This window comes from Mixophyes fleayi, chromosome 4 (assembly GCF_038048845.1).
Source record: "Mixophyes fleayi isolate aMixFle1 chromosome 4, aMixFle1.hap1, whole genome shotgun sequence".
Lineage (NCBI taxonomy): Eukaryota > Metazoa > Chordata > Amphibia > Anura > Limnodynastidae > Mixophyes > Mixophyes fleayi.
The window spans coordinates 72,083,617-72,107,663 of NC_134405.1; the positions used below are offsets into that span (position 1 = coordinate 72,083,617).

The window sequence follows — 24,047 nt, forward strand, 5'->3', positions numbered from 1 at the left end:
GAGCCATACAGCTTCTCTGGGGTGAACAGTGGGTTGGGAGTGTTTTTTAATTTTTTACTTCTTTGCTAATGGTTTTTCAAAGCCTGTACGAAAGCCGACATGTCACAGAGGAGTCGTGGTGTCAGGCCATCTTTATGGAGAGTGGTAATTCAGCATACTCTGTCAAATCAACCAACTCTCAGTGTCCATTCTTCAATCACTACAGAACCACTCCTCTTACATTGTCCTCTCTAGAATCACTCCTCTCTCGTTGTTCTCTCTAGAATCCTTCCTCTCTCTTGAATCACTCCTCTCATTGTTCTCTCTTCAATCACTGCTCTCTCGTTGTTCTCTCTTGAATCACTCTTTCTCAGCATCCTCACTTGAAAAATGGCTCCTCTTCCTTCTTGAATCACTCCTCTCTCATTGCTCTCTTGAATCACTCCTCTCTCATTGCTCTCTTGAATCACTCCTCTCTCATTGCTCTCTTGAATCACTCCTCTCTCATTGCTCTCTTGAATCACTCCTCTCTCATTGCTCTCTTGAATCACTCCTCTCTCACTGCTCTCTTGAATCACTCCTCTCTCACTGCTCTCTTGAATCACTCCTCTCTTATTGCTCTCTTGAATCACTCCTCTCTCATTGCTCTCTTGAATCACTCCTCTCTCATTGCTCTCTTGAATCACTCCTCTCTCAGCATCCTCTCTTGAATCACCCATCGCTCAGCATAGTGTTGATCATAAGTTCAACAAAAGCTGCTTTTTACATTTGTGCAGCAAGAAAACCTACAACACTGTCGTATCCCCCTTGTGTCTCCCTATGCATAGAGAGGTAGAATGGGGGAGGTAGTGGGAGGGCCGGTATAGGCATAGTACACTAAGGGTATGTTAATGCTCCTTACGTTCTATGTAGAGGGGGAATTATCTGCAAATGCACCACTAGGAGGCGTATCTGTTGTGGCTGCTTTCCCCCTGGTGTAAGATCCGTACTGATGAACATTATACACAGTTTGTGTACTGTTACAAGCTGCATGCAACTTAAGTGGTAAGTGTATATTGCATCCAACTACATAAGACCCATTCCCTTTTGAACCAGCCCTCTCATAATATTCACCTTAAAATCAATTCTCTTGAATCACACCTTTATTACTCATTTCTCTCTTCTTATACACACTCCACTCCTAACACTATCTCTGGTCTCATTCCTTTCTGTCTTACCTTCTTAGTTTGCATACAATTTATGTGTGATGTATTCTTTAGTGAAAAAACACAAAATTAAACGAGATGTTAAAAGAATTCACATTTACTTTTCACAAAATAAACCACACGTCAACTAATAAGATATAAAAAAGTCACATCTTGGATCTCTACTAAGAGTACATACACTGGATAAGTACATTCCAATAGATTCTGCTCACTGTAAACCTGTATTGATTTGCCATAAGAGCTGCTGATTTGTAAGAGGTAGATCCCATTTTACCATAGAGGAAAACGTGGTGTTCATAGAGGAATATCTTGACTTGATAATAAGACAGTGTTCTGTGCCTTTGTGTAGTATATTTAAATGTTGCATCCCACTATAGTGTATGGTGCATGTTACAGGTAAATTCATACAGGCTTGGACTGACCATTAAAGTTACAAGAGGAGCTTCAGAAAGCCCCAAACCTAAATGGGCACCTAGCATGTCTGATACAAGGAAAAGTGACTTTAGTGCCATCTGATATAATGTATATAACCTACTACCCAGTTAGACCCACATTGTGCCTTACTGTGTATTTATGGTATAAAAGTGTTCCATACATTAATCATATTATTCTCAACACTACAGTGGGCCTTTGTACCTGGATGTAAAGATAAGCCGTGTAAACCCCAATCTGACATTGAGTTCTCATATTATTTAAGAAGGAATTCCATAAGTGCATTAGTATTTGGTAATTGCTAAGTACATATTCTGGTTTAACATGTTTCACATGTAGGTGCTTGAATGGTAAACAGGTCAGATTGCACATTATAGCATACTTCAGTGTATTGCACAGAGAAGAGCTCCCATTGAGGTCCATCACACACAGAAGGGATTGTCACTTTGGTGTGGTCTAACACATAAAAATGCAGTTTGGATTTTCGGAAAAATACAGCATAAGATTTATCTAAGCAAAACTGAACACGACAACTCATCTGTGTTAAGTTAAAAAATATATGGCTAAAAAGTTTTTAAAAATACAGAAAAGATTCCAGAGCCAAAAATAAAAATAATAATGCTAATATTTTGAAAAAGCTTAAGAAAAAAAGCAAGAAAAAAAATAAAGCTTGTGCTTTGGTTCGTCATTCATCCATGTCCTCAATAGGGCTCCTCTTTTGCTGCTTGCTGGGTGCCGGGGATTGTAGCACTCTTCGGCTGACAGTCCCTTTGTTCCATTCTCCTAGACTCGGACGGTTTCCTTGTTCTCATCTTATCAAGCTCCTTTTGATCCTCTCCTGTTAGGACAATATGAGGAGGTTGTCACTCTATACCCATGGATATTACTGGAACGGATATATATATCCTTAATATGAGCAAGGACAGATGCAAAGATGAACTCCACCTCAACCTAAATTATGGAGGTTAACACTGTCCCCCAGGTAGAAAAACAGTGGTACTCCAGTGTCTGGGCCCCTGCTGTTTGTCAGATACACATTCCACCTGTGCTCCTGCGATGGTCAGTTCTGCTGCTACAGGAGTCAAGAGAATTTAGAATTTCTGAGCTACATCTCCCTTGGTATAAAGAACACGTTTACAGCTATTATAGAGGTGTTGATGGTATATCTGACAGACAGCGTTGATCCCCTACACCAGGACTGCCAGCATTTTGCCAAGTGAGGGGTATTCTTTTTTTATAATTCAGGGTCAGAGTGGAATTCGTTAGTTTTCATCTCTACCAGGAAAAACATGATACATATTGTAAGGACAGGAAATAGAGGGACAGAGAAGAGGTATTAATCTTATAATGAAAATATTGAATGCTGAATTAGAGTAAGACTTAGAAGTATTATGACACTGTTTATAAACAGTTACTGTAGGACAAATTAGAAGGAGAGTTCCAGGAACTGCAAAATGTCAACTGAGCACTAACAGGGAAACATTAGTATTAAGGATAAACTTTAGGATAAAATAAAGACTTTAGAGGAATATATAAATCTATTGTCGATACTGGGTCAATAAGGCAGTTCATAAATAATAGGTATCACGGGAGAACCTAGAGGCATTGAGCAACAGGAAAAGTTTCCTCACTCTTTAATGAAAGAACAATATGAATAGTTAATGCAGTTTGCAGCAGAACTTTGGAAGGAATTAATCAGGGGTGTAAAGGTTAGTTTTCCAGTTACAACTTTTCTTGAGCAAAATAAACGTCCGGACATGAGCGGCCTATAAATGATGAGGAGTAGAGATGAACCAGCTGCGGGAAGCAGAGATTGAAGCAGTTGTCAAGTAGTTTTGGGAGACGTTAATGAAGAAAGTTAATTTAAACAGAGGTCAGATGTTTTAAATGCAAGCTGTAAGGTGCTGTTATTGTAGACGAGCATTCATAGAGGAGTTATATACACAGGTACATTTTGTTAATAGACACTAGGAAATAATAAATAATAAATGTGTTACAATAGCCACATTTATGTGAGTGGTGTTATCTGAGAATTCTTTAATTATAAGTATAGAATTGTAACTGTAATATAACAAAGGACGCAGCTATCACTAAGCGAATCTCCAGTATTTTACTATGTCTTTCTTATTCATAACTGAACGCTGATAAGTTCTTATACTATAAATATACTTTATATATGGGTCTGCAGAACAATAGATGAAAGATAAATTCTTATATTAGGTGTTAAACTAAAGCAAGATCTTTGGATGGGACACCAATGAAATTGAGAAATTTTCCCCATTCGAAACTACAGAGATTTTATTGCAAAAGATATAGAAATGTATTAGATGCCGCTCTGGCATGGTATTATTCAGGGCCGAGAGGGCAAAGACCCCAGAATTCAAAGTACCTGAACTGTACTTAAAAATGTGATATATTTTTTAGTAATTTATAATGCTCTGTTTTGTTTTATATAGTAACTGGATATTTTGATGTAAGTTATTTTTATGTTCAATCAAGTTGAATGCTAGTTGACCCAACATTCAGTCTGCCCTGAGCCCCTTTGTTTTGAGACAAGGCATGGTGTCTACTAACAGAGGGTCACTGTGCTGGCTTTGTTAAGACAATATGTGGTCTTTAGGAATTTGAAACTTTCATCTTCAATATTCGTCCTGCATTAGTGTGGGGGGCACACAGGATTACTGCTAGGATGGACTTTTCTGGCCACGCACATTAAGATCTAGTCTGACCGGTGAATGGATCTGTGTCCAATTTAGTCTACTTTGGCCAATTTGGACAGATCTGGCCGCTCAGTGGTCATAACGGCAATCGTTGACGAACATACGTAAAGCAAATTCAGGCCAATCTGGTCTAAATTTAAACAATTAGCCATCAAAATTACTATGTGGCAATACAGTGGCGAAGCTACTGGCGGAGCAGCCCATGCGGCTCGGCACTGTGGGGGGCCAACTGGTGCGCTCCATTCATCCAGATGTACAATAAGAGGATATCTGTGTTGCCTTTATTTCAAGTGTCACGGTTTTAGAATTAAGTTTTATTTACACTGGTTTATGTGTGCTGTTAATGCACTATGCATATAAGAGACTACTAGACTGAAAAAAAAGCAATCTCATTAAATGTAGTGACCACTCCAATTACAGCCACCTCTTCAGTGATGTGAGACTGAGTATGTTTTATGCAGATAAAAAGACTCTATGGGCTTGTAAGTTTATGGGAAATCTAAAAGAAGGCACCCCATTCTGACAAGGACCGCCCATCATAATGAGCAGACAATGATAAATTCCACAAATAATAATAGGTATAATGTGACAAAGCAAGAAGGACAGACTTTAGTGCATAGTTGCCAAGCTTTACAACCTGGCCTCCGGGAGTCTCGGGGTAGAGGTGGGTGTGAGGGGGCGGGGATCCGCAAATCGCTGCATTTTGGCCCCGCCCCCTGTGACGTAATGGCGCAAACACATCATTTTAACACGGGGGGCGGGCCAAAATGATGGTGATTCCCGGAAAATCGTATCATGGAGGCTTCAAATCTGCCCACTTCACTAGGAAGTGGGCAGATGCGGGAGAATTGTCAGCTCTACCCGGAAGACCTACCTGGAATTCAGGAGTCTCCCAGGTATTCTGGGAGAGTTGGCAAGTATGCTTTAGTGGGACAGACTCATTTTCATTGATGGTTTAAGACACTCCACTGCCTCTTGCATAATATACCTACATACACATATAATACATATTATATTATGTATATGTAAATAATGACATGTATGCGGTCAGTAGTCCTCAAGGAGCCCTAACAGTGCAGGTTTTCCAGGTCTCCCGTGAAATATTTAGAACCACCTGTGGATCTTTTATAATCAGTAACGAAGACACTTGTGCACCAGCAAGGAGATACGGAAAACATGCACTGTTAGGGGTCCGTGAGAAACACTATATATGGGAAAATTTGTATTGAAGGTTTGGAGTCTGTTGAAATGCCAGAGTCCGCTCCAGGCATCTTAGTGACATAAAATCTCAAAAATCAAATTAAATGTGCCTTATAAATACATTTCCTGGGACAGGGTCTTGTGAATACAGGAGTGTTAAACACTGTGTCAGGTTGCATAAAGGATTTGAAATCTGTCTGCCTGTTGCACTGTGACACAGAGATTGCAGGGATTGTTACTTGACAGTATATTGTGACAGGAGTATAAATTCCACCTCTCCTGGGATCTTTGCACCAACGTGATTTCCGCTGGCAGGCATTGTATATCTATTTAATGAGTTTGCTGCAGAAATCTCTCTACAATACATTTAATTTAAAAGTTATCTAGAACTTAGACTCTAAAGACAGGCACCTCCCTACACACACACACACACACACACACACACACAATTACGAGATTGACGCTTTATTGTACTTGCATATGCTATATTATTACACAGCAAGCTGATAGATCTGCTCTGGTTTACCTTCAGGCATTCCTAAGGCTGGTAAATGAAACTGCTAAAGCCACATATTATTCATACCATAAATTCCCACTTGTTGGCAGACTCTATGGGATTCTAGACATATATGTCATTTACATCATTTATTTAAAAAAAACCTCATTTGCCACCAAGTTGGATATATGAACATCAATTCATAGAGCGTTGTGTTTGATACCACAATATTCCAGCCTAGTTTGACAGGAACCTCACACTTCTTTATTGTGCTGATGGGGGACCCTGCTCCATCTACTATCTGACACTCAGATAGTTACTAAACTATAGGTTTCAAAAAATGGAGATATTGCCTACAGCAACCAATCAGATTCTAGCTTTCATTATGTAGAATGTATTAAAAAAATGACAACTAGAATCTGATTGGTTGCTATAGGCAACATCTCCAAACCCGCAGTTTAGTAAATATACCCCTCAGTCTGGTGCTCCCCTCCTCATATAATGCCACTGCTTTTTATATTAGGAGTGACAAGAGTTTTATAAGAGCAAAAACACAGCAGTAGTGCAGCCTCATCTAGATATGTTTAAATGCAAAGTTTCAATGTGAATCCTATTTGAACACAAAGCTGACCAGAACTGCCCGTCTCCAATGGCTGCTCTAATATTGGTGGCTGATAATGCTGCTGCCTTACAGTGGTCACACACACACTGTCCTCATCAGCAGCTACAAAGTTTATTCTGTTATCTGATGTATCATTCGTTCCACATGCATCTTATATTGTAAGCTCCTTGGGTAAGGGTCATCTTTACCACCTGCTTCATATTATTGTACGTAATTTGTCCGTTTCATGTTGAGCAATGAGGCCAACCTCCTGCCTTGTGCTTGGTGCTGTTATTGTTATGTATGAAGTGGCAAACAGAAAATTGCACAGCGCAAATGTCCATTCTTCTCATTCTGTGCCATCCTGTGCCTATATCTGCCCCACTCTATGGGTAAGGACATGAATCAATCATCCAGGCACCAATCATGCAAATGGTGCTAAGCGTCTACTCAGAAGACCAATGTCTTCTGGTTTGTAAATGGCCCTTTACGCCACCGAAATAATCAGAATATGTTAACGCAAACAGGCACCAAATGACTTAATGTATTCTATGTTCCTCTTCCCCTGCTTGGAAAGTAATTGCTATTTAGCAAAGGATTTATAAAATATGGTGCATCATGCAGTGGTTTAATATAATCCGTTGGCCTTCATCACATTTCCACAATACAGCTTACACAATATGCACCCAGAATTGAAATAAATACAATTTATAAATAAGATTTTGATTCCGTTCCAAGGCTCGTATCCTGTTTATATATGAAACATTTTTACTAGGCTCAGGGACATCCAGGTAGCCAAGTAATAACGACACAGGAAACACAAGTTGTTGACTTAATAAAGCTTGGGTTGTTTGTGAGAATGCACAGGAGGGGGACTGTACTAATTCTGTTACACAGGACAAAGATGTTATGTCTGTAACCTATAGCAACAAATCAGATTCTGATGTTTTCTAATATGGTTAAGAACATCAAATCAAACACCTGAAGCATTAGTACAGTGAAGCAGTACACCTGTGACAGGAACCAACAGCATCCACTGCAGGGAAATAGAGCATTTAAGTGTTAAGGCTAAAGATGCAGGAGATACCTTATGTAATAAGATGGAAACACAGGCCAAGATTTATCAAAGTGCAGTTTGTAAACCAGACAATGCACCAAAGTTAAATTGCACAGCAAACTGCATGAACTTATATCGGAAAGAGCAATGTCTTTTTTAAGACCTTGGACAAATACAAAGCGTAAAATGTTTTAAGTGTTAGGTGTAAGATTGTTTTTCGAGCGAGGTGTTATAATATATATATATATATATATATATATATATATATATATATATATATACATACATATATATATATATATATAAAAATAAATCAATAAGCCCCAGTGCTGGAGACCACGAGCAAATGACATTGATTTTACAATTTAATAAGCAGATTTGGAGGCGAGTTTTATTCAATTTAACTTTATATTACAATAGTTTTTCTGCTTTTCCTGTGCACCTCAATGGGGTAGAGAAAAATTAGTGAGGATACATTGCCACGCAGTGCAAACCTGACCGCTCCTGGGGCACTCTGCAACACATTGCGGGGAATTAAATTCCCCCCATGGGTCACAATCTTTTCCATAAACCTAGCCCTCACAGCACAAGGGCTGGTAACCTCCACTGTATGCAGACCCCTTCTCATTGAGACACTAGCCCTCACTATGACTATGACCCTGGCACCACTTGCTTGTGGGTTTAACTGTTTTGGTTGAAACTAGTTGCAAACTGTACTGCTGGGGCTGGCAGAGGAATTAATTCTGCATCTATTTTTACTAAAAAAAAAAAAACACCCGAAAACTGAACGATTCACTCACACGCGGTTTTAAAATGCAGTTTGGCTTAAACACCAGGTTATTTTTTAAAACTGCCCCACATTGCTTGTGATATCACGCCAAACACACTCTCATACATGCTGAGGATTGTGTTTTCAAACCGCACCCGGCATAGGGAAGTTAGAAACTGACACAGTAAACAACAGGTCAGTACACGACGGCCTCCGTATGTTTGTTGCTAACCTGTGCCCCTAAGCCTTGTTACACCGTGGGCAGCTGCCTATTCTGCCTACCTATAATTATAAAATATCATTTTTATATTCGCCGACAAATAACAACTTGCAGTTTATGTTTGTGGGTGCAAAATGCAACGTACTTTGCTTCCTTCTCAAATCCTGTCGCTGTAGGCAATTGTCATAAGCGCCTAATTCCAAAATCAGGAGCTGCCAATATAACATCATTACAATTCTCCACTACAGACCGCTTAATGAAACAACACATTTATTTGTGAAAATACTGCTTTTTTTTTTGTTTTTGAACAATGAAACATGTACAGCATTTTACAGAGATAACCATGGCAGGTCATACTCATATACAGCATAGCCACATGATGGCTCATGGAGCACGACAGAGTTATACAAGTATTTATAGTACAAGTTTACGGTGTTTATCAGAATGGCTGCACAGCGTCTTAAGTCTGGGTGCTGGGTTGCAGCAAACACACCAAAAAATAAAAATCCCTTGATTCTAATAGATTATTTACACTACAAACTAAAGTGACAGCCTTTATTCTATACTGTATCCCTATAGAATGGAATTTTCAACCATGGAACACCGGAAGTTGCCATGGATACCTATTGTCACCAGTTTCATTCCACCACAATCCAGTACAGGAGGGTGGCTATACTTTATTTACACATATTATTTCACATTCATTTTTAGTAAATACCCTGTTAAAATGTCACTGTTAACACCATGAACAGCTAAAGGCAATTTGGAAACATAGGTTTTGCTTCTACCACAACATGTAATGTTGATTAGTACTGAATGGGTTATCAGAAAAAATATTATATATATATATATAAGCACAATAAGAACCACAGAAGCTATGATGGAATAGTTTACATAAATCTCATTAAAAAGGCAGTGTCTTTTGAATGCAAAATACACAATTAGGAGCAGTAAGATATGATATTTTGATCAATATTTTTCTTTGCAGGTGACATTTTCCAGAAACAAGGTAAGCTGCAGGAATGTGTGTTAAATACTGGTTTTCTATTTGTCAAAAAAAAGAAAATAAAAAGCATTTGGCACTTATAAAAAAAATAGACACGAAGCAGAGTTGATAAGTCCCTTCACAATATACATGTCAAGTAACTGTGTAGTAATTAAAATTAGATATTAAATGCACATTAATTTAATATTTCATTTAATATTTCATGGCCTATATTGGGTTTAAAGGAGCCTCACTAAAACAATGAGAACATTTAGGGAGATTCCAAGAGGCACTCTCTAAGAACAATATGCAAATAATCCTCTTCAAAAGCAGAATTGACTTCTGGGTAATGCAATTTACAGGATAGCTCTTTGAATCAACGTCCCACCCATTGGGTTGGGCACAAGCCTGTGTCATATTCTAAAGATCCACTAGGTGGGGCATTAACGTAATGGCTGCATTGCCCAAAAGTCTATTCCCTTGTTGCAGTGGCATATGTACGAACTAAAAAAGAATAAGCCTATTTTGGTGTTTTGTAATATTCATTGATGAAGAATATCTAAAAACTGTCATCTATTTATTTTGGAGGGGAATCAAAGTGGAACCCTTAATATTCTACTTTACGAATTCTGCATGGATTAAAGGAGAACTGTACTTAACATTTTTTTTTAATATTATTTTGGGTAAATTAAATACATTTGAACCCTCAAATACTCTTACCTAGTTATGATTATATTTACTGTTTTGTTCTGATGTTCCTCTCCTTTAGTATGTTGCTTTTCAATGGAAAACAAAAGCAAGAATGGAAACTCACTGTATGGCAGTCCTGTTGCCCCATGGTGTAAGCTCTCTCTTGCTTGACTGTTGTGTGATGCATTAATCCAAAAGTTCTATACAAACCAACAGAGTGTCTGTAGGTGTCACTGTGGCCATTATGTTCTATAGAGAATTTTTAGTCCAATTGAACCTCTGCATAAACAACAGAAGCACTGACACACTACAAGGAAGTACTATCCAACATACTAAGGAGGGCAGGAGATTAAAACAATCAATATAATCAGATTTATGCTATAAACTGCAGAGTTCAATTTCATTTTACACAATACATTCAGTACTATATTTTCATGTTATTTGCCCAAGGTTTTGGTTTCTGGTGGCAATATAGATTCATGCAAACTACTTTTCAAAGATTGATAAGGAAAATATAATATCAGCTGATCAAAGCAGGACACTTATTTAGAGACTGAAATTAATATCTGAACCCTGTGGTTAAAAGATGGGTAACACCAGTCCTAAATCAGTGTTTACACCATCGCTTGCCGGTCCAGCGGAAGATGAATGACCTTAAAGTTCTATTTACCAGGAATATTTCTAAAACCTGGCACATGGGTATCGAGATCTGGGGGTATATTTACTAAACTGTAGGTTTGAAAGAGTGGAGATATTGCCTATAGCAACCAATCAGATTCTAGCTTTGTAGAATGTACTAAATAAATGATTGGTAGAAACTGATTGGTTGCTACAGCAACATCTCAACTTTTTCAAACCCACAGGTTGGAAATTATACCCCCTAATGTTATTCCCGGTATAATTGCATCTTTTAGAATTTTGTCATTGAACCACCAAAATTGTAGACCCTAAGCTGCATTCAGTAACATGGTGCGATAGTCAAACAATGCACCAATTAGGTTTATACTGGAGGTGGGTTAGAGGGATTATATGAGACCTCTATAAATAAGGCATTAAGAGCGTTCTTATAACAGGAGACATTAACATTCTCTTCAGGAAATCTGGGTAGAATTGTGCAAACGATTTCTTACTTTTGGACAACCATCTATCCAGGAGCACTGGCTTACTACCATGGATACAGTCAGATATTCTGAGCCATGATTCAACTTGAAGACAGTCTGTTTCGATCTTTGCAGATTAACCATAATTCCCAGGGTGAGGTTTAATACTTGTAGCATCTGTGGGATAATGATGGTTTTTTCGAGACTAACATTGAGAATAGGAAGACCTTCTGTTATAAGACGACTCTTACTGCATGGCACAGTAACACCACTGTGCTGTACCTAATGCAAACCAATCAAACGTTTGTTTCTACAAAGTTAAATCCCGTTTGGTTGCTAAGAGCTACTTTTTTGAACCATGTTATTAGATAAGTTATGTTATTATTACTTTAAAGGCCAGTTAACATTATCTATTAATATTATATTTTACATTTTCAGTTTTACATTGCCTAATTCATAGCAAGTTTATCTCATAAAGTTATATATTTATTTTAAAAGAATAAAATACTAAAAATCTATAATAAATAAGGTACTAGGCATTGGTCAAATAATAATTATGTCATTAGAATATTTGGAGTATTTGTTTAAAAAAAAATAAAAAAATTAAATATTGAGAACTATTACATTTGAGAATATTATACTATTTATCAAAGAACACTGATAACTCCCTGAGATGTGAATATCTCAATTCTACATTTCTCTTCTGGGAATTTGTAACACAGCTATCCATTTCTGGAATTGTAAGTAAAAGAGAAAATAATAATAATGAGGGGGAAAAAAATGTAAACATGTCACAATCCTGCAGATGGGCTATAAAATGTTCAGGATGTAAACATCTCTCATCAGCGGAATAAAGAGGAAATACCCTGGAATTGTAAACAAAATCTTTTTCACTTCTAGCCTGGGAAAAAAAAGTATGGAATATGCCCCCCATATAATCCGGGGTTAGGCAATCTACCGGAGATTCGAACCACAGGGCGGACACCATCGGACAATCTTGGTGTCAAGGGAACATGACTTTATGACAGATTATTGGAGTAGAAGCTGGATGAGTCAGACATGGTCTTACAGACACTGCGAGAGGAACCATTGGAAGTGAGGTCCAAGGAGAGACGTTTGCTGCTCTTCCCATTTTCTTCTGCGTCTTCGTCGTTGGCGCTTAGGACAGACGAGACGGTGGTTTCGATACGACTGATTTTGTACATGCTGCTCTGTGTTTGAAGGTAGCGTGTGGATTTCATTTCCAGCCCTTCATACTCACCCGCATGGATGAACGGGCACCATCGAAACACGTGCTTAAAGCCAATGCGGAACCTTAGAGTGAAGGGAAAAAACAATGTATCACTCTTAAAGGGAATAGCACCTCCAAAAAGTGTTTGATTAATCCAACCTAGCACAGGGGAAGCTATTTGCTAGATGTATTATATTATGTTATCCCTCTGTGCAAAGTATGAGCAACTGAGTATGTTGGGTGGTATCTGTTTCCTGCTCTGCAATGGTTTCAGTGCTATTCAGTACTGACCATTCCCCTTTAGTATCATACCACACCCACAAAGATGTTTCATATATCCCTTTCCACAAGGTCATGCCTCCAAGATATTGTATTATATAGATGATTATCACACCTCAATATATAATTGACATAATTGAAATCTCTGGGAGGAAATAAAGGGATTATGAGGGTATAAAGTTAAACAATGGCAACTGTACTGAATGGAGAGCTCTGCAAGCCGACTTACTTGTGCCATCACAGAAACTAGGTGCAGTCCCATAACAAGGATATCTTTATATGTTCATTAATATTTATGTTAGATAAATACAAAGGGGAAAGACAAATTCAGGCCCACTTCAGTTTAATTATAGGGTCCTTTAAGTCTCTAATGTTTCTATATGTGGGCAGCACTGTGGCTAAGTGGTTAGCACTTCTGCCTTACAGCACTGGGGTCATGTGTTCAATTCCCGACCATGGCCTTATCTGTGAGAAGTTTGTATGTTCTCCCCGTGTTTGCGTGGGTTTCCTCCGGGTGCTCCGGTTTCCTCCTATACTCCAAAAACATACTGGTAGGTTAATTGGCTGCTACTCTGTGTGTGTGTGTGTGTGTGTGTGTGTGTATGTTAGGGAATTTAGACTGTAAGCCCTAAAGGGCTGGGACTGATGTGAGTGAGTTCTCTGTTCAGTGCTGCGGAATTAGTGGCGCTATATAAAAAAATGATAATAATAATAATGATAATAATAATAAAAAGACCCTTAACATAGACTTTAAGATGACTTTAGAATGTTAATGTCGCATCATTTGTGCTACTTTGAAAAAAAAAAAGAAAGTTGTCCGTTCATGGAATAACTCCCAACAGAGACGGTAGAGACTAAGGGAAATTTAAAATGTGGGGTAAATATGAGGGCAAAGAAAGGACGTTTAGAATACTCTGCATGACGTTTGTAAAGTAATGTGGAAAACGAAGAGGGTTGTATGAAAAATGGGCCAGAGAGCTTGTGTAAGCAAAACAGCACAAGAGTATGCAGTAACAGATGATGTTACACAGATAAACATCTTTCTTGTGTGGCAGCCTGTACCCAGCGGCATCAATGAACCTTTGTCTTCAAGTCTTCTAAAGTGTTTCTACAGTGTAAACATCCCTCTGTTGAACTTATACTGTTGCTTAATAAATGCAGTTATGTTGCAGTCATGACCTGGTCTTATACTTAATGAGTCACACGACCGGGTAATCATAGTAAAAGTAGCCAATCTCAATGTGTTGTAATTTTATCAAAATATATATTTAAAACACCATTATCCTAATCCGAAAAATGTGTTTGTGTTGATGGAGGTATTGGCGCTATATAAATAAATGTTGATCATGATGATGCTGATAGAAATAGGGATGTGTTGGAAATAAATGTTCTAAAAGCAAAAATGTCCAGTTAATGATTTTACCTCTGTTTTACTGGTTTGGAACCACTGTCCACTGTGTCTCTACAAGAGTCTTGCACAGCAACTACATCTCTATCATTTAATAGAAATATAAAACAAACAGATATTGGGGTTCATGCATCATGTTAAATATAAAGGAAAGAGCGTCACATTTTCTCTCCTTTCTCCATACTAGCCTTCAGACAGCCGCTTTGCGAGACCGTCTGGGGAACACGTGGAGAGGAGGAGTTTGGATGGTGCAAGGTCAGGCACACGCATGCTTTTTAATTATGTTAATCATTACTATGCTATGAGTGGCACAGCTCCTTCCCCTCCTGCTCCTGCCAATATCCTCCGTCTATTCTGATACGGCAGAGGTCGGCTCTGCTCCGTTTTGGTGGACTGGTGTAAGTTTGGACAGATGAGTCTCTGCCACCCAGAAAACCTCCATAGCCTCTATCGTATGACATTATTTTTCTTTCATTGGACTGTAGCATGGAACATTTGTTCACAAAATATATTTACACCGCCCAGAGGTCTAGCTATAGTAATGGAATCCATACAACTGTTATGAGGCCAGGCAGCGCTAAAGGTCCCAAACCTAGAGGAAAACATGGATGCATACTGAGAACCAATCATAAGGGCAGCTATGAAGGACTAAAGTAGTTAGCACTGACTAAGTGGTTAGCACTTCTGCCTCACAGCACTGGGGTCATGAGTTCAATTCCCGACCATGGCCTTATCTGTGAGGAGTTTGTATGTTCTCCCCGTGTTTGCATGGGTTTCCTCTGGGTGCTCCGGTTTCCTCCCACACTCCAAAAACATACTAGTAGGTTAATTGGCTGCTAACAAATTGACCATAGTGTCTGTGTGTCTGTCTGCCTCTGTCTGTCTGTGTCTGTCTGTCTGTGTGTATGTTAGGGAACATAGACTTTAAGCCCCAATGGGGCAGGGACTGATGTGAGTGAGTTCTCTGTACAGTGCTGCGGCATTAGTGGCGCTATATAATTAAATGGTAAAAATAATGATAATAATAATAATAATAAATGGATACAATTCAGATAACTGACAGATAAAGCAAAAATACATTTCTGGGTACTGTTTGGGGGTGAATGAGATGGCTACATGTGACTCCAACAATGGAGTGGAGTTGGGGTGTTACTCAGAGGCTGGGGGCTGAATGAAAATTCTGCTATGTCATTTTTAGTTTTACCCCCCAGTACACTGCACATAAAAGGTTTAAACAGTAGCAATGTCAAATGTAAGGATAGCGTGTATACTGTGAAGCATGATATTTCCAATCACATAAATTGCAATGTCAAATAAAATATCTGTGTTAAATCTGGAAGATAAAAATTAGTGAGGGTTGTTGTAATGTAGATGAGAGATGTTGACAATTTCTGATTTATAAGTTATGGATGATATTCCCGTAACTCTAAGAGAAGTCTGTTTGGCAATGAAACCAGAATAGCATTGTATTGGAATGTTCAATTTCCCCATTAACAGTTTCAATGACTTGGTTATTTTATAGCCAGAAAATCATGAAAAGAGAATGATGACCAATGTAGTGTGTCACCTGTTGCATACGACTCCACTGTCCCTATTTTATCTCAGACATTGGCTCTTTTTCTACTTAAATATTGTTTACAGGAACTTGATGGGTAGAACTGTGTGTTTAAACTGTTTTACTGGTTTCTAAACATGTATGTCTGGGTCCGAGTAACATAATCTCCGGCGTCTATTTAATGATAACGGTGCTTTGTGAATAAATGTTTGCTTTAATCTAAATTCTAAATTCCACTAGAAAAATGACCGTTAGAATCTGAATTTTTGCTATGAATAACAGTGAATATGTGCACGTTGCATGATATTAGTAAATAGGCCCCTCTATGTATATCTGTACACACTATAGTCAGGTGGTACTAGATGTGGCACATGTCACACTCACCTGTCATTCAGACAACAGTAAATGATGGGGTTGTACATGGTGGAGCTCATAGCCAGCCACATAATGGCCAGATAGAGCTGTTGGTAGAATTTCTGGTTTGTGTCATCGAGGGTCTGCAGCAGGAAATAGATATGATATGGCAGCCAGCAGGTTGCAAATGTGCAAACCACTACGATCATCATCTTCACTACCTGCAGGACACAGAAAAGGACAGATAGTTTGCCGTAGGGTCAAAGTGTGTATATGTCAGTGATATAAGGCTCATGTTAACAAATCACCAGGGCTGCCATTGCCAATGTTTTGCACAACCGGCCAATCATTCCACAAAATAACGGTATAATCTTTTGTTTTGTTGTTTTATTGTTTCAGAATGCTGAGAACATTTCTACAATGTTCCTTAGGCATTGATGTATTAAAGCGTTAATGTAGAATTAAATGGCAGCGCAAACAGAAGCTCTAATAGGGACCACTGATTTCTATGTAAAACAGAAGCAAATTGTTGACTCTTTCTTGACTGTGTGACAAGATCACAAACATAAAGAAATAGAACATAACATTTGTGCTCCATTATCAGTTTGATACAGTGTATGAGTGTGCATATTGTGTTTGACATGAACCCTTTTACAAGCTCCGTAAGTACTACATCTCGCTATAACCAAAGTGCAGAGGACCATGAGCGCAACCATAAAACACTACTGAGTGCAAGACTTAATACTATGTTTTATTTTAAATGGCTAAGCAAGCAGTATAATACAAATACTAGGTTTATACCTGCCCAGAAGATGGCTCTCTTCATGCAGGTATAGAAAAAGGTGATTATAAGAGAAACTGTACAGCCTTAACATACAGTAAATGTCATATGTTTAATGTACAGGTATGTGTATATAACAGGTAATATATACACTTTAGAAAAAGTACAGCAACAAAAATAATATTAAAGGAATAAAAAAAGGACATTTCTTATACTAAATAACATATTTTTTTTTAACAAAATATGATGTAAATTGTAGATCTGGCCCATCAAAGACATTTGGGGGCTCATGCTAAGTTAATCATACCCCCGTTGCTTAACATAAAGTACATAAATTTGTACTGTGTATGCCTTCCTAAAAATGTACGCCTACGTCTGTAAGCATGATTTATGACCTGGCTGAGTGTAAATTTGTAAGTGTAATGCTGTTGGGTGTATGTGCATCTGAGTGTATGTGTGCTTGGCGTAAACCTGGCATATATATGTGTCTGGTGTTGATGTGTATATGCATCTGGTGCGATGTGTATATGCGTCCGGGGCCGATGTGTAAATGGATCCGGGTCTGATGTGTATACGGGTCTGATGCTGATGTGTATATGCATCTGGTGCGATGTGTATATGCATCTGGTGCGATGTGTATATGCGTCCGGGGCCGATGTGTAAATGGATCCGGGGCTGATGTGTATACGGGTCTGATGCTGATGTGTATATGCATCTGGTGCGATGTGTATATGTGTCCGGGGCCGATGTGTAAATGGATCCGGGGCTGATGTGTATACGGGTCTGATGCTGATGTGTATATGCATCTGGTGCGATGTGTATATGCGTCCGGGGCCGATGTGTATATGGATCCAGGGCTGATGTGTATATGGTTCAGGTGCCGATGTGCATATGGGTACGGTGCCGATGTGCATATGGGTACGGTGCTGATGTGTATATGGGTCCAGTGCCGATGTGTATATACGTCTTGTGCCGATGTGTATATGCATCTTGAGATGTGAACCACTCAGCATATGGGCTTTTTTAGGTGCTTGTGTTGATCTGATCTAACCCTACTACTGTCTTTGGCCTGAAAATATTTGCATTTTCCAGTGATTTGCATAGCTCACCTTGCGCTTTGCTACCACCTGCTCGTGGTAACGGTCAGAAGAGTCTCCGGGGATCTCACTGGCCCATAGGGTCATGCCGATAAAGGTGTATGCACACCCTATTATCAGCAGAGGCAGTACGTATATGAGGCAAAAGACTGACACTTGGTACCTAGAGGAATAAGACAAGATCAGTATATAAAAGCACTAAATGACACATCATTATGTTTAGATTATTTAATGGCACAAAATACATATAATTTAATTACATTTTATATAGTAAGTGCAGCTTTCTTATTTATTATCAACTGTCAAAACAATAATTGCTCTTTGCTGCTAGCACAGTCAAACATTACGCCTGGCTCAAAGATTATTGTTTTCGAACTCAACATATACACTTAAGTTTTATTCTTGCTCATGGCTTTTCCTATGTATGTTCGGTGCATAAATGTGTTCAACTCTAAACAAGGGCTGTATGTCTACTGGTCCCATATGTACAGTTTTACCAGACGCATGCAGATTTTTGCCTCTGTAAATCTTTAACATTACATTCTTATTTCCCTAGAATCCATACTACTGGTCCGTATGAATTAACAGTGTTAGAAAAAGATTCTTGATTCCTATAACAATGTTAATGCCTATGAATGTACACTGTGGCTGTCATGTACCTCGCAAACATCATGGCAAAAGGTTGTCGCAATTTACTGTTTAAAAATAGGAATCTATAGAAGTTGAGTAAATCTAAACGGATAAAAAAGGCCAAGTTATCTAATATTATTAATTTTATTACAACAACAACATCTTATTGATAAAATACAAAACAAACATCATATTTTGCATAAGTAACAGAACATGATTTTAAATAAAAGGACTTTTCTACCTTAAGTCCAAAAAAATCGTAAAAAACAAACATAGTAAATGCAAAAACAAGAACATAATTCAAATGTTAATTTAATGACAGAAAATAAACAATACACATAGGAACATAGAATTTGTCTGCAGAAAAGAGCCTACTAGCAGGGGCTGGCTGGGTTGGGGGGCAGGGGAGCATATGCCCCCCTAGGCCAGTCCCATAGCGGACTACCTTGCGTTGGGCCACCTGCATTGTTTTTCCTCTAAAATAGGCAGCTGAATTGAGTCTTTCCCCCAGGCTAAAATTTGCCAGCTCTCCCCTGCCTACAAGTCCATCTACTCCGCTCTTTTTGTGTTTGCTATTAATACTATTTCTGTTTGTTGATTATTTGATATTTTTTTAGCATTGTAGAATTAAGACATAATAATAGCAATATATTTGTCCCATGTATTACACCAGGGAAACGGTCTTAATGTTAGAATTTTTTGTAGGCTGGATTTTGTGTTCACTAAAGAGCTTTTTACCATCTTCTAAACAGCTTGTGAAAGGTAAATCATTCTGGTGAAGTCAATTGAAAATGTCACAGTACTTATTTCAAATACCTCCCTTAAAGTATATAGGAAAGGTTACCTGAACCCAGCTACATAAATCAATAAAATTAGGGGCCGTTTTAATTCGGCACCCTGTGCCACAGAGGGCCTCTGGAACTTTGCAGATTTTGCCTTGTACCCCATAGAGGTGTGCAGGAAATCCCATGCTATTGTATACAGAGGTACCCTGAGAAGCGAGCAACCCAACATCATGGTTCAACATCGTGCCGAACTGAATCAATGAGACCGTACTGATTTAGAGAAATACAAAGGACCTGCGCATACAGGCATTCTAATTAATAAAAAGTGAAAAATGTCAAATATTATTGAGACACTTAGGGGTATATTTACTAAACTGCAAGTTTGAAAAAGTGGAGATGTTGCCTATAGCAACCAATCAGAGTCTAGTTACTATTTATTTAGAACATTCTACAAAATGACAGCTAGAATCTGATTGGTTGCTATAGGCAACATCTCCACTTTTTCAAACCCGCAGTTTAGTAAATATACCCCTTAGAGAGTGCTCTATATTTAAAAGAGTTAAACATTTCATCATATATGTCCTTTTATTCTAAGGATAATTGTATCTGTATACACAAGAGGTTGTTACTTATCCACAAGTGTGAGACTGAAGGAATTGATGAATCAGGGATAGTAGCATAGAAATTGCTGAAAATGAATTGGTTTGGCTGGTACAATCTTGGTAATTGTTTCATATTTTGTGTAATTGCTTCGGTAATTGGGACAAATTGCCGGCAACTTTTTACATGTCAATTAAATTGTTAATAACTTAATTGCTCATTACCATTTAATTGTTACTAACTGTTACTAATTTTTTATTGTTAAAAAAATGAATGAAATGAATTTGGTTTCAGAGCTTTCTTTCAGTAGCATATTGGACTGCATATTGCATATTTTTATGTAATGGACACTATATAAAATATACCCGGCTATGCTTCTTAAAATTACAATTAGTCAAAATATAAAATAGCGAGGGGCAGGGTAGTGGCATGATGCTCTTTGGAGATTTTTGTCACACACTTTCAGTTTATTACACATTTGAGGCTTAGGATCTGCTGTTGAATCTCCCTCCTGGACAGCTAAATTGACCAGGAAATCATCTTTACTTGTAAGGTGGCACAAAGATCTGCAGTGTTAGACAGTCGATATAACAAATCATACAAAATACAAAACATACACAGAAACGGAACACGTACATGCCAGGCTGACAAGAGGAGATGCAGTTGTGAGATAGCGGGTAGAGAGGGCTTGTGAGAGCTCACAGTCTAAAGTGAGAGATGTCCATAGACCTGGCCAGGAGATCTCCCGAGAGGTTAGTAGTTTTAATGTCGTCATAGGGCTGCTGAAGGCTTTTTTCCCCCCTTTTTTCTGTCATCTATAATAGTTTACTAGCCCTAGACTATGACAGCTCTGGCTTATGGGGACCTTCCTGGTGCCACCATATTCTGTTTCTTGGTGCAGTACAATATGCCAACTATCCAGTCAGAATCTTAGCCCACTTCACGTTGCTCTGCTTGTGAACCAGTTGCTGCATTCACACTAAACTGTGGGTTTGAAAAAGTGGAGATGTTGCCTTCTAGCAACCAATCAGAGTCTAGATACTATTTATTTAGAACATTCTACAAAATGACAGCTAGAATCTGATTGGTTGCTATAGGCAACATCTCCACTTTTTCAAACCCGCAGCTTGATAAATTTACCCCCTGGTAAAGTATTTATTTTTATTGTTGTCACAGCAACAAAAACAAATAACAATACCACTCTCCATGTCTAACTGTCCACCAACAAAAAAGAATCCAGACAATCTCTAGCACAGGCCTGTCCCACCTGTGGCACTCCATCTATGGTGGAACAAATGTCCCAGCATGCTTTACCAGTAGATAGCCAGCCGATAACTGGCAGACAATGCTGGGACTTGTAGTTTCACCACAACTGGAGAGCCACAGGTTGGCCAGGCCTGCTCTAGCAGAAGGAATGCAGCTTATTAGGGTGAGCATGGGCATCACCACTACTGGTGCCGGGTGAACAGGGTAAGGGTATAATATTTCTTACTCAATCACATTTTTTTAACATCTGTATTGAGTTGAGTTATTTTAGATAAATATGAACAAAGAGATGTGAAGTTTGAAGTTCAGTAAACGTGCTTTGCAGTCGGCAATACAATTTGCAAAAATGTTATTACCATACCCTCACATTTCAATGGCTTCACCTTTCATTGTAATTCTAGTGTGCAGTAGTGACAGCAAACTACTGGCTGCACATTTTTATCATTGATTTGTAAGATGTCACAGTGCTCCGTATTGCCAAATTTGAAGGTTGTGGGAGAGTCTGATAGGGTGTGGTAGGAAAATGCGAAAGTGAGATGGCGGGAGTGGTTACCAGAGACGAGAAAGACAGAAGTGGATCTGAGAGGGCGGGAAGGAGAGTATTTCAAAATGACATTTGAGGTGTATGAAGGGGCGGTGTTGTTTAGGGCTCTGTAGGTAAGGGTCAATAATTTGAATAGGTGTAGAGCAGCGAATCAGGAAGATCAGTAATCCTGCAGCATTTACGATGGACTAAAGTGTGGACAGATGGGTAACTGGAATGCCAGATAGGAGGAGGTTGCAGTAGTCAAGGTGGGAAATGATAAGAGAATGGATAAGAGTTATTGGGTAAGAAAAGGGGTGTATTCTGTCAATATTTCTAAGGTGAAAGCGACAGGAGTGGGAGAGAGTCTGGTTGTGAGGAATGAAGCAGAGGGTGAAGTCAAGTTTGACACCAAAGCAGGGGGCTTGGAAATTGTGGTCTGACTGATGGTGAAGGAGATTTGAGTGAAGGTGGTGACTCTGGGAGAAGGGAAGAGTTTACTCTCAAAAAAGCTGCCTATCAAAATAGCATATATACGCTCATATGCAGAGTGGGAGCCATCTCAAGATATATTCAGCTTTGTACCTGTAGCATATAAATCAGGTTTACATCAGGCATACATACACCCACATACACACAACCAGGGCATAAGCACAAGAAAAGTTTGATAACATTTGTTGATAGTGAAAAACAAATTTGCTACTAGACTTTATATAATACAAACAGATATATTATTATTATTATTATTATCATTATCGTTTATTTGTTAGGCGCCACAAGGTTTCCGCAGCACCGTACACGGCACAAACAGTACACTATACAGGGTAAAACAATACAGAACAATAAACACAAAGTACCAGAACTTCAGAAACTCCAGGCAGGCAAATACTGTAAAGACGGAGCGGAAGAACAGGTGAGGAGACAGGAGGGGAGAGGGGCCCTGCTCATACGAGCTTACATCCTAAGGGAGGGTATACAAAATCAGGCACAAGAGGAGTGAAGCAAAGGGGAGAGAAAAGGAGCCAGGGGAGAAACAGAAGAGGTGGGAGGTTAAGTGGATGGTTGGTAGGTCTATATAATACTCCTTCTCATATATGAATGAATGCAGCAACAGAAATATTTTTAAAATAGACCGACAAAATCCTACAAATGCACCTATCAGCTTCAGAGTTGAATTCGCAATCAGCCAATCAGAAGCAGCTAGTCAGGGCAGGCGAGCGTCATCATCATCATCATCAGTGTGTATTTTCACCTTTCCTCTAGGTGGTGCAAAAGTTACAGCTCCTGACATATGTGTCTCTGTGCTTTCCTGCCTCAGCCGTATTTGTGAGAATACGGCCTTGCTGTACTTGGCTTGCGATACACTACCACATCCATCCCGCGTTCAAACGCCTCCAGGTGCAAGTGTCTGATGCGTGCAATTTTGAATGCGTGCATGCTCTATCTTTGTGGATGTGTGCGGTGCAAATTTTGATAATGTACACTACACAAATGGGCAAACTCGGCATTAGGCAACAGGTCTATATATGACCAATTCTAATGGTGATACAGGTGGTAAAGGCTTAGTCCTGTCCTATAAATTGACAGCACATTGCAATCCAAACTAGAGTCACAAATCTACATCTTATTTATTTACTTGCCATTCTAGTATAAGCATACAGTACCAAATCACCCTTCATGTGTGTTTTATGACAACATTTCGTAATAAACATTGTAATCCAAACTATTGCTGTTGAAAATAATTCTTGACATTCTGTCCTTGGTCCAGGAGAGACAGGTGAATAGGGAGGGGTGTGTAGAATACAACAGTCAAAAACAAGTGCACAGCAACCATAGAGTACCAAACTCTGTGCCCCAGTGCCCTCCACCCAACAACAACTAATAATCCAGACAACCTCTAACAGCAGGAAGACAGAATACTAGGAAGGGAGCATGTGGGCATCACCATTACTGGTGGCGGGTGAGAGGGGTACACAGCCCTTTTTCCCCCACAAAATTACATTATTTTTCCACGTCCTCTGAGATGGCAGCATTACCGGGTAAACTACGACCTATATGAAGAAAACCATTAAAACACACAGGGA

The 24,047-nt window shown here is 38.9% G+C and overlaps 1 protein-coding gene across 3 annotated transcripts in view; it reads right to left on the reverse strand.

Moving 5' to 3' along the window:
* Positions 1-1,265: 1,265 nt before the first annotated feature.
* Positions 1,266-24,047, reverse strand: part of TACR1 (tachykinin receptor 1) — a 155,817-nt gene continuing 133,035 nt past the window's right edge. Inside the window, exons 3-6 of one of the 3 annotated variants that reach the window (XM_075207444.1) lie at positions 18,172-18,322; positions 16,312-16,502; positions 12,716-12,768; positions 1,266-2,454 (exon numbers count right to left, since the gene is read on the reverse strand). In XM_075207444.1, the coding sequence (XP_075063545.1) occupies positions 2,318-2,454; positions 12,716-12,768; positions 16,312-16,502; positions 18,172-18,322 (532 nt within the window). In that variant the 3' untranslated portion in view covers positions 1,266-2,317. Of the gene's footprint in view, positions 2,455-8,932; positions 12,769-16,311; positions 16,503-18,171; positions 18,323-24,047 lie in introns of those variants that run through there. The other 2 variants (XM_075207443.1, XM_075207442.1) reach the window with 2 other exon arrangements.